Source organism: Homalodisca vitripennis, unplaced genomic scaffold (assembly GCF_021130785.1).
Source record: "Homalodisca vitripennis isolate AUS2020 unplaced genomic scaffold, UT_GWSS_2.1 ScUCBcl_2109;HRSCAF=6524, whole genome shotgun sequence".
Lineage (NCBI taxonomy): Eukaryota > Metazoa > Arthropoda > Insecta > Hemiptera > Cicadellidae > Homalodisca > Homalodisca vitripennis.
Window position 1 is genome coordinate 4647 of NW_025778223.1, and position 10654 is coordinate 15300.

General features: G+C 44.7%; 1 protein-coding gene across 1 annotated transcript; it reads left to right on the plus strand.

Annotated features, from left to right (window-relative positions):
• The first annotated feature begins 458 nt into the window (after positions 1–458).
• Positions 459–1928, plus strand: LOC124371838. Its single transcript, XM_046830196.1, has one exon. The coding sequence runs from the start codon at positions 459–461 to the stop codon at positions 1926–1928; it is 1470 nt and encodes a 489-aa protein (XP_046686152.1).
• The last annotated feature ends 8726 nt before the right edge of the window (positions 1929–10654 follow it).

Here is a 10654-nt window from a genome sequence, read left to right on the forward strand (position 1 = left end):
TACTTGTGGCATTCTCTTATTCTTATTCTCTTATTCTTCTTATTCTTCTTATTTCTTATTCTGGCATACCTTGGCCACCCTCTTCTACTTCTGACACTGGACATTTCCAGTAGTCTGTTCCTCTTCTTCATTCCTATATCTTCCCGTCTTGTTCGACCGTTCCAGTACATGGCCCGCTGGGAGTGCTTAAGCCGGCGCTGGTAGCCCAATCTGGCGTCGGTAAGAGCTGATGTGAGCTAGTCTCTGCCGAGGCGTAAGTCATGTACTGGTTCAGAAGCCAGCCACTTCGATGTCCTTGGTCAGGAAGTGTTCAGTAGGCAGGGGTGTCGGAGCCCCTGCTGCCACGTGCGAGTCCAAGTTGTGCGCGTATACCCAGCTTGGTAAACGATAAAAACCGGGCCCCAGGGAACTGGGGTAGGGTTGTCCCACAAGCTACGGTTTGAGAGACGCCCGAGGGCATGCCCGTTCCCGGTCAATCGGCCCGCACTACTCAACACGATGCGCTGGTATACAACTTTATGGCTACATCAAACCCCCCCGCAGGGCAAACTAGAGTTGTAGAAAGAGACCTTTACGATCCGGACAGAAAGCGCGGTCACGCTAGCGATTCTGACGAAACGTCGACAGAAGTTGAAACCAAGCAACGGAAAACAGAAGAACCTCACAGTGAAGAACTTGACAATGCCATCCCCACACCATTATTCCTAATAATAAGCCACAAGGAAGAAGGCAAGTCTTTGAGCAAGATCAGTCCCTTCATTATAAATAAGGCCCTTGTCAACACAGCAGGACAACCAAAGTCAATCAGAAAGTTGAGAAACGGAACAATTTTGGTGGAGGCTGCGAATTGCGGTCAAGCCAAGAAGCTCCTGCAAATGCAACGTTTCTTTGACCAGGTCGAGATCAATGTCAAACCACATCCTTCTCTAAACTCCTCTAAGGGAATTGTTTTTAGCCGTGATCTCATCGATTGCAGTGAAGATGAGCTCAGAGAAGAGTTGCATTATTCGATGGTAACGGACGTGGTTAGGATATTTAGGACTGAGAACGGTCAAAAGGTTCCCACAGCTGGATTGATATTGACTTTTGCTATGCCTCAGCCCCCGTCTACTATAAAGGCCGGATACCTGTCCTTGGCAGTAAGACCTTATTTTAAAAACCCTCAGAGGTGCTTTAGGTGCCAAAGGTTTGGGCATTCTAGCAAGGTGTGCACCAATTCAGAGACTTGCTCTCGTTGCGCCACAGAGGGCCATAACGAGGAAGGCTGTAAAAACGACATCCAGTGTGTAAACTGCAAAGGGAAACACCTATCATCCTCTAGAGAATGCAAAGTATATTTAGAGGAAAAAGAAATTCTTAAGATAGTGACCCTCGATAAACTTTCCTTCAACGAGGCTCGCAGGGAGTATAGGAGAAGGGTTGCCCCTACTCCCAAAAAGGGAGTATCCTACTCTGAAGCCGCTGCTGCCCCGGTCCATCCTACCCAATGTTCATCCTGCTCAGTTTTGGAGGGTATGCTCCGAACTCTAACCGAGCAGGTTGCCACTCTTGTGCAACAGCTTGCTGCCGTTGGAGGAGGGCATTCTTTATCGTCGCCAACAATATCTACTCAAAAGGCCCTTACAACCGGCTCAAAGCAGAATCAGCCCCAAACATATTCAGCAGTCGCATCACATTCCAAAGACAGATCGCAACAGAACATAAAACCACAGTTATCCTTGGAAGAAAAAAGACAGATTTCGTCCAAGCTCAAAGCGTCGATTCAGAAAAAAGTAGACAATAGGACGAAGGTGCCGGTAAGAAATTCACCCTCATCTAAATCCTCTCTACAGTCAATTCCTGACGAAGATATGATCGATGACCCTTTGCAGTTGCAGTCGGAGTTTCCAGACAGTTCAGGGAACCTTCCGCCCAACTGCAAACCATAAAAAGAAAATAATTACTTATAAATAAAAATACGATTGAATATAAAAACAAATCATGTTGCTACAATGGAATATTAACGGTTTGAGAAGTCACCTAGAAGACCTAAAGATCCTTATAAACACGAAAAGGCCCAAAGTAATATGCCTACAAGAAACCAAATTAGCTCCACACATACATTTTAATCAAAAGGACTACAACACTTTTCGTCGCGACTACTACCAAGCCATTGCTTGTGGAGGTGTTGCGATACTAACTGATCCCTCCTTAAATGCCAGAGAGATAAACCTCAATACCAATCTCCAAGCAATTGCAGTAACAGTATCACTCCCTATTACAGTAACTATATGCTCCCTGTATCTACCACCAGCCCCTCTGGTTGTGGCTCGCGATGATCTGAGTGATCTCATTGCTCAGCTTCCAGTTCCCTTTCTGATTGTTGGCGACTTCAACGCTCATCACCTTTCTTGGGGTTCCGGCCATTGCGGTCAGCGAGGTAACATGGTTGCCGGGTTGTGCGACGGATTACAACTTGTGATCCTCAACGATGGGTCGGCCACCTATATGTGCCCCAGAACTGGCGCGTGGTCTGCTATTGACTTGTCGATCTGTAGTCCTGCCTTATCCACCAGAGTCCATTGGTCTGTCCTATCCGACCTGTCGGGAAGCGACCATGCCCCGATTGCTGTGGCTATTGAATCCCTTACCCAGCCGTTGACCAAGACTCCGAGATGGATAATTAACAAAGCCAATTGGGATGAATTCAAAAAGAGCATAAGTTCTCAAACCGAAAACATTCAAAACACTGATATAAACGCAGCAACATCGTTATTCACATCATCACTGGTTTTAGCGGCCGAAAAGAGCATTCCCAAAACTTCGGGGAAACCAAAGAGGCACAATGTGCCGTGGTGGTCCGATGAATGCTCAAAAGCCCTAAAAGACCGAAGAAAATGTTTTAAAATATTTAATAAATTTCCGACTGAGCCAAATCTTGAGCGGTTCAGGAGATCAAGAGCGAAGGCTCGACAAGTATTCAGACTGAGTCGGCGCCAATCTTGGCTAAACTTTACCGACCACATTACTCGAACTACTCCTGTGTCAGACGTTTGGAGAAAACTGCGCTCTGTGTGCAATAATCACTCCCCACCCCCCATCTTAGGTTTAAAACATGTAAATGATTTTGTTACCGAGCCCAAGGCGATCGCAAATAGGTTTGCCTCCTACTTTGCGGGAATCTCCAAAACATCGTCCTACGACCGCGAGTTTAAAAATTTCAAAGCCATACAAGAATCGCTCCCCCTTAGTCTGAATTTACACGACGACTCTCCTCTCAATCATCCTTTCACTCTCCACGAACTAAACTCTTCACTAAAGGCCACCTCCAACTCCGCTCCAGGTCCCGATAGCATACATTATGCAATGCTGCGAAACCTACCAGCTGGTATTAAACATGATTTACTCCTTCTGTACAATAGAATATTTATAGAAAACAAATTCCCTGTGTCTTGGCGTCGATCACATGTTATCGCATTGCACAAAATGGGCCAGGATAGCACTTCTCCTGGGAGCTATCGACCTATCTCACTAACGAGCAGTCTTTGCAAGACCCTCGAACGCATGGTCAATCGGAGACTCGTCTGGTTTTTGGAGAAAAATAATCTCCTATCTGCCCCACAGTGTGGCTTTCGTCAGGGGAGATCGTCTACTGACCATTTGATAACAATGGAAACGGCCATACTGAATGCTTTCATCCAAAGAAGGCAAATGACTGCCGTTTTCTTTGACTTAATGAAAGCATATGACACTGCTTGGAGAAGAGGTATCATAAATACACTGGTATCTTGGGGAATTGGAAACCACATGCTGGCGTTCATTAACGGTTTTATGATGGATAGATCTATTCAAGTGAGGCTAGGAAAAACTCTTTCTGACCCTTTCATTCAAGAGAATGGAATTCCGCAAGGAAGCGTCCTGAGCTGTACTCTGTTCGCTATTGCCATCAATGATATCGCCTCTTGTGTCGCCCCTCCGGTACATTGTTCTCTCTTCGTTGACGACTTCGCCATCTTTGTTACTGCAAAAAGGCTTTCTACAACGGAGCGTGCTCTTCAGCTCACTATTAATCGCCTTGTTAAGTGGTGCGGTAGAACTGGTTTCACCTTTTCTCTGCCAAAAACGAGGTGCATGGTGTTCTCTAGGTTGCGCTCTGTCGATGAACCAACACTTTTTTTAAAGGGTCAGAGAATAACGCCTTGTGAAGAAATTAAATTCTTAGGCCTAACCTTCGATCGCCGCCTTACCTGGATTTCACACCTTAAAAATCTTAAGTCTAAATGCCTTAAGCGGCTAAACCTTATCAGAGCTCTGAGTGGGACGAATTGGGGGGCAGACAGGACCTGCATGCTCAGGTTCTATAAAGCCTTTATACGCTCCTGCTTGGACTATGGATGTCAGGTTTATGGATCAGCGAGACCTAATGCACTCAAGATGCTAGACTCAATCCACAACTCTTCTCTAAGACTGGCCACGGGAGCATTGCGATCTAGCCCTGTGATTAGTATATATGCCGAAACAGGAGAGCCTCCGCTTAGTCATAGAAGAGTTCAACTTTCATTGAATTACGTCCACACACTCATGTCCAAACCTCAAAATCCCGCCTACGACTGGGTCCTAAACAATTCACTACACGATCAGTTCATTACTAAACCGAGGCACCCTGCACCAATTGGTGTAAGAGCTATATCATACAATTCTCAGATAGGTCTAACCGATTACGAGGTCAGGGAGTTGCATCAGTGCGATGTCCCGCCTTGGTCCGTAACTCCACCAGAAATAATCTTGAGCCTCTCCACCTTTAAAAAACATACGACACCGGACACCATATATCATCAAGAATTCCGTCAAATCTTACAACAACTCTCTCCGTGCGATGTGATATACACAGATGGATCAAAGGATGGTCCGAGGACAGGTTGCGCTTTTGTTACTGCGGGTAGACGATACGGTTTCCGACTCCCCAGCGACTCCTCTGTTTACACGGCTGAACTGACAGCTATACAGAAGACCCTGAACATTACGTGGTCTAGAACTGGTAAGTTGGTAATCTGCAGTGACTCTCTTAGTAGTCTGCAAGCAATTGGCGACATGTACTCTAAGAACATCTTGGTTCGAAGTATCTGGTCCTCACTACACAAGCTACAGTCGGAGGGAGTGGTTGTTATTTTTGTCTGGGTTCCCGGACACGTAGGCATCCATGGCAACGAGCTGGCAGACAGAGGAGCAAAAGAAGCTTTGGAGCTCCAACCATTCACCTTACGGATGGTGGCATCAGACATCACTCCTGTGGTGAAAGCCAAGGTAAAAGCTATGTGGAGTTCCGAATGGCAGGCGGTCTACAACAACAAGCTAAGAATCATCAAAGACTGCACAAGACCTTGGGGTACAGCTCATCGCCGGAGTCGGCGTGAGGAGGTGGTGTTGTGTCGCCTTCGTCTTGGCCACACACTGCTCTCTCACGGCTTCCTTATGAATCGAGGGGACCCACCGATTTGCGCCACATGCGACACTGTTATTACAGTGAAGCATGTGCTGGTCGACTGTCCTTGCTACTCAAGGTGCCGTCGAGCTATCAATCTGCCAGCTTCGTTAAGGGATGTGCTAGGTGATAACGAAACTGTTGTGAGGAGGCTCTTCGCCTTTTTAACAGCATCCTCCCTAGTAAGCAAGATTTAATTTTAATTATTTATTCCTCCATACTTTGATACCTACGTTGTTTTGTTCCCAGGTTTATGCTTGTTATTTAGTATTTAATAGATTTATTACTCTTGTTGCCTAGATCCTAAGCTATTAGAATCAGGATGGCCCACCTACAGCCATGCTCCACCATGTTCTTGTTTTGTTATAAAATTATTCAGTATCTATTTCCCTATTATTTCGTTTTTAATTGTTGTCATAGTGGCCCATTTACAGCCACTCTGACAATAACATTGATTGTTGAGTTTGTTGCATTGTTATTTAGTATATAGTATATACTTTGTTATTGCTTAGACTTAAACTAATTTATTTAATGTTCTCACGACCTTATACGTACTACCAACAAATGACAACGCCACAACATGAGCTGTTGTCTTGAATCTAGAGGCCATTGATAATCTCTTGTGTTTTATGGCCCTAATAAAAAAAAAAAAAAAAAAAAAAAAAAAAAAAAATACGTGTATAACGCAAAATATGTCACAATACCCGCGCGGAGTGAGAAACTGGTTCAGTTGAAGTTAAGCAAATTTGGATCTACGACTAATGATAATCTGGAGGGTTCGGATGTAGTGGTCGAACCAGTGGGTCTTACCATACAGGGCGTGTATTTGGCACGAGTATTAACGAAAATAGTGAACAATAAATGTTGGGCGAAGGCTGTGAATGTAAGTGGCGAAGAAGTATCCCTTACGGTAAATTCTAAATTTGGAATAGTGGAATCAGTTAGTAACGATACGATAGATACGGTCAAACGTAAGATAGTCTTGATAGCGGATAGTCACGGTCGCGGAATTCAGCAGCTATTGGAAGAGAGGTTGCCAGGGAACTTTCAGCTCAGTTCGTGGTTTGTACATAATGGTAAGCTTAAAGATGCGATGAGTAATCTTAAAAGAGAGATTGCACAGCTGACTCAGGGTGATACGGTACTGGTGATGGCAGGAACCAACGACGTGGATACAGGTGCTCCTTACTCGCGCACCCTACAACAAGCCTTTCAAGCAATACCTAATAAGTGGGATGCTCGCATTGTAATTATGGGAATTCCTGATAGGTTCGACAAGAATGTAATAGGAGATCTGAAGAGAGCGAATGATCTACTTAGATTCTTCGTAAAAGGAACCAATTCGGAGGGACGGGGAAGGATGTCCTTCTGTGAGATGCGAGGAAGGTTTGCTAGGGGCTTGTATACCAAGCATAGGTTACACCTCAATGAAGAGGGAAAGCTGAAACTCGCAGAGTTGATGCGGAAGACCATCTTGGATGATGTAGAGGTGACAACGAAGCGAGTAGGACTAGCTATCAAAGAATACGAATCGTTTGATAAATATGTAGATGAAAAACTTAGCCATTTGAGACTACCCGAGCGACAAGAGGTTAAAAGAGTACTAGAGGAATACAGGGACGTGTTTGCGCATAGTGAGGCCCAGCCTCTGCAATGCACATCGGCCGTAAAACACGTTATCCATACGGGAAATGCTGCGCCCATTTATAAGAAAGCTTATCGGGTTCCATTTCATCAGAAACCCATAGTGGATGAATTGATTAAAGACCAACTGGACAAGGGAATAATAACTCCTAGTCATAGCCCGTGGGCGTCGCCTGTAGTCATCGTCCCGAAGAAATCTGTGGATGGTAGTAAGAAATATCGTTTCTGCGTAGACTTTAGAGCAGTCAACGCTGTGACTGTACCTGATGTATATCCTCTACCTAACATCGCTGAGACACTTGACTCGCTGGGAGGTTGTACCATGTATACTACACTTGACTTGAGAAGTGGTTATCATCAGATTATGGTAGATGAGGAAAGTCGACCGAAAACTGCCTTTAATGTGCCAGGAGGTCACTATGAGTATCTACGTATGCCCTTTTGACTGTCTACGGCGCCTGCAACATTTCAGCGCCTGATGGATTCAGTTCTTATGGGATTAAAAGGGGAAAAGTGTTTAGTTTTTAGGAAAAGTGGACGATATTATCTTGTTCTCGAAAGATTTGGCTTCGCATTTGTCGCATTTGAGTGAAGTGTTGAGTAAGCTACGTGATGTGAATTTGAGCGTGCAACTCAGTAAATGTAAATTTGCAGTAGGTGAGGTTAACTACCTGGGTCATGTAATAACTGGCCATGGTGTAGAACCCGACCCAGGAAAGGTTAAGGCTGTAGAGGAATTCCCTGTACCTAAGACTGTAAAAGATGTACGGTCCTTTTTAGGTTTGGCCGGATATTATCGCCGGTTCATAGAAGGCTTTGCTGCCATTGGGAAACCTCTTTTTGACTTAACCAAGCAAGGGAAGGATTTCGATTGGGATCAAGAGTGCCAAACTGCGTTTGAGACACTTAAGCAGAAGCTAGTCTCATCACCAGTGTTGGTCTTCCCCGATTTCAGTAAGCCGTTCACCTTGGCTACTGATGCCAGTATTGACGCTCTAGGGGCTGTATTGTCCCAAGAAGTAGATGGAGAAGAACATCCAGTCGCGTACGCTTCTCGCACTCTTTTTCCTGCTGAAAGGAATTATTCTACGACCGAAAGAGAACTGCTGGGTTTAGTATGGGCTACAAAGTATTTTAGATGTTATTTGTTAGGCCGTGAATTTAAGGCTGTGACAGATCACGCAGCACTAAAGTGGATGTTATCTTTGAAAGATCCAAGTAGTAGACTAATGAGGTGGGCGTTGAGGCTTGCTGAGTTCACTTAGACCGTGGAACACAAGCCGGGAATGAGACATACCAACGCTGATGCTCTCAGTAGAGCTATGTGCGCAGCTACTCGCAGGGACGAGCTCCCTGTGGTTGACCTTGCCACACTGCGTGAGCATCGAAAGAATGATCCTCATTGTCAAGAGTTAAGGAAGGCCAAGTGTTTTAAGTTGAGCCCACAAAAGATCCTGTACAGAGTGAGCGGTGGTGACAAGAAGATTGTGGTCCCCTCATCTTACTCGTGAGGTAATCAGGTTGAACCATGACCTGCCAACGACGGGATGCATGCAGCGGTGGCTAAGACGTTAGACCGTATCAAAGCAAAATTCTGGTGGAAGGGCATGGATAAGGACGTATTAGACTATGTGCGTTCGTGCCACAGTTGTAGTCAACGAACCAACTATGGAAAGGCAAAGGCCCCCCTTGGAACGTTGTTTAACGAGCCCAAGGTTCCTTTCGAAGTAGTGGCAGCCGACATAGTAGGGCCCTTGCCCATCAGTGAGTCGAGGAACGTGTACATCTTGAGTGTGATGGATCATTTCACACGGTATTGTGAATTTATACCACTGCCTGACCAAACAGCAGACCAGGTGGCTCGAGCCCTAGTGCAGAGAGTGATTACTAAGTTTGGTGTTCTCAAGGCTTTGATTACAGATCAAGGGGCGAACTTTACCTCTGACCTGATCAAACAGTTGTGCAAATTCTTGCACATCAGGAAAATCCAGACTACAGGGTTTCACCCACAGAGTAATGGTCGGCTACAGAGAGTACACGCCACTATTGCCAAAATGCTTAGTCACTTTGTGAACCGTCATCAGACTGATTGGGATGAATATCTCCCATATATAACTATGGCTTATAACAGTCAAAGCCATGAGGCTACGGGATTCTCGCCATACGAAATGTTGTTTGGGCGAAAAATGGAAGCTCCTATGGAGGGTGACTTGACTATCACAGAAGATAACGAGGTATTTGGTGATCATGTAGAGACTCTGCGCGCGAAGTTAAAGGAAACCCATGAAGTTGCTGCGCGACGTAAGGCATTGGCCAGGGCCAAGTATGAAAGGCAGTACAACAAGAAAGTGAAGGATTCGTTGTACGAGGAAGGCCAGTACGTTCTGCTGCACGTGCCGAGTATCGGACGTCACAGAGTGAAGAAACTGTCAAAACTATGGAAGGGTCCCTACAGGATAGTCAAGGTGTTATCGTAGTTGACTTTAGTTTTGAAAGTGAGAAATAGAGAAATCGTGGTTCACGTGAATCGAGTAAAGCCGTACGTGAGTAGAACCAAGGTGAACCAGGTGCCGGAAGTGCACGTTGATGACGATTTTGGCGATATCGAGATTCCAGACTCGAATATCTGTATTGGTGAGGGAACACCATCAGCAGATGATGGTATCCCTGTACCAAGTGTTGGCACACCTCGTACGGGAAATAGGTTGCCACGTGTAAAAAGGAGGCCAGCACGCCTCGAAGACTATGTGCCATAGTTGGGAATTATATCGGTGGTGCTTTGACAAGTGGGACGTGCTTGACATGCTTATGGGACTGGTGTTTCGTGTTGTAAAGGTAAAACTCGATATAAATTTTAAGTTCTGTTTTAGGATTGATTTTACTAATCCTGGGAGTAGTAAGCTGCTTCCAGCAATGGGTAATATTTGAAGGAGGCAGAGATGTGCTGCTGACGGACAGCCATTGGAGGGTCACGTTGCAGTACAACTTGACGCAGATTGAAGAGGAATCCCGAAATCTAAGTATCTTGGTAACTGAGGTAAAGAATCATTTTAATACATTTTTCAAAGAACTACTTAATGAAAATATGAGTTCACACTCTCCATTAATTCAATTGGAAGCCGGATTTCGTTACGAATTTGTGCTATTACAGCAGTCAGTTAGTGAATACCTAAATGAAATTGATGATCTAATAAAACTGTTACCACAAAGACGTGGAAAACGAGGTTTAGTAGATGCAGGAGGTCATGTGTTAAAGTTTCTGTTTGGTACACTTGAGAATAGCGATTTAGAAATTATTGACGGAAAAATGGATTATTTGTACAACACCAACGAGGAAATAGTGCATCAAGCTAAGGAGCAGGTGACTGTTCTAGCAAATATGCAGGCGGAAATAGTATCACATGCAAAAACAATAAATAACGTAATTTCTATATTGAAAGAATATCATTCTAATATACATGAACAAATGGTTAAAATTTTCACACAAGCAAATGCTGCTCATTATCAGTTAAAATCTCTTTTTGAATATTTAAAGTTAAGTTCTGCGCT

What these genes read in the sequence shown, in the direction of transcription:
- LOC124371838 (XM_046830196.1), top strand. Translation starts at nt 459, where the DNA reads ATGCCCGTTCCCGGTCAATCGGCCCGCACTACTCAACACGATGCGCTG.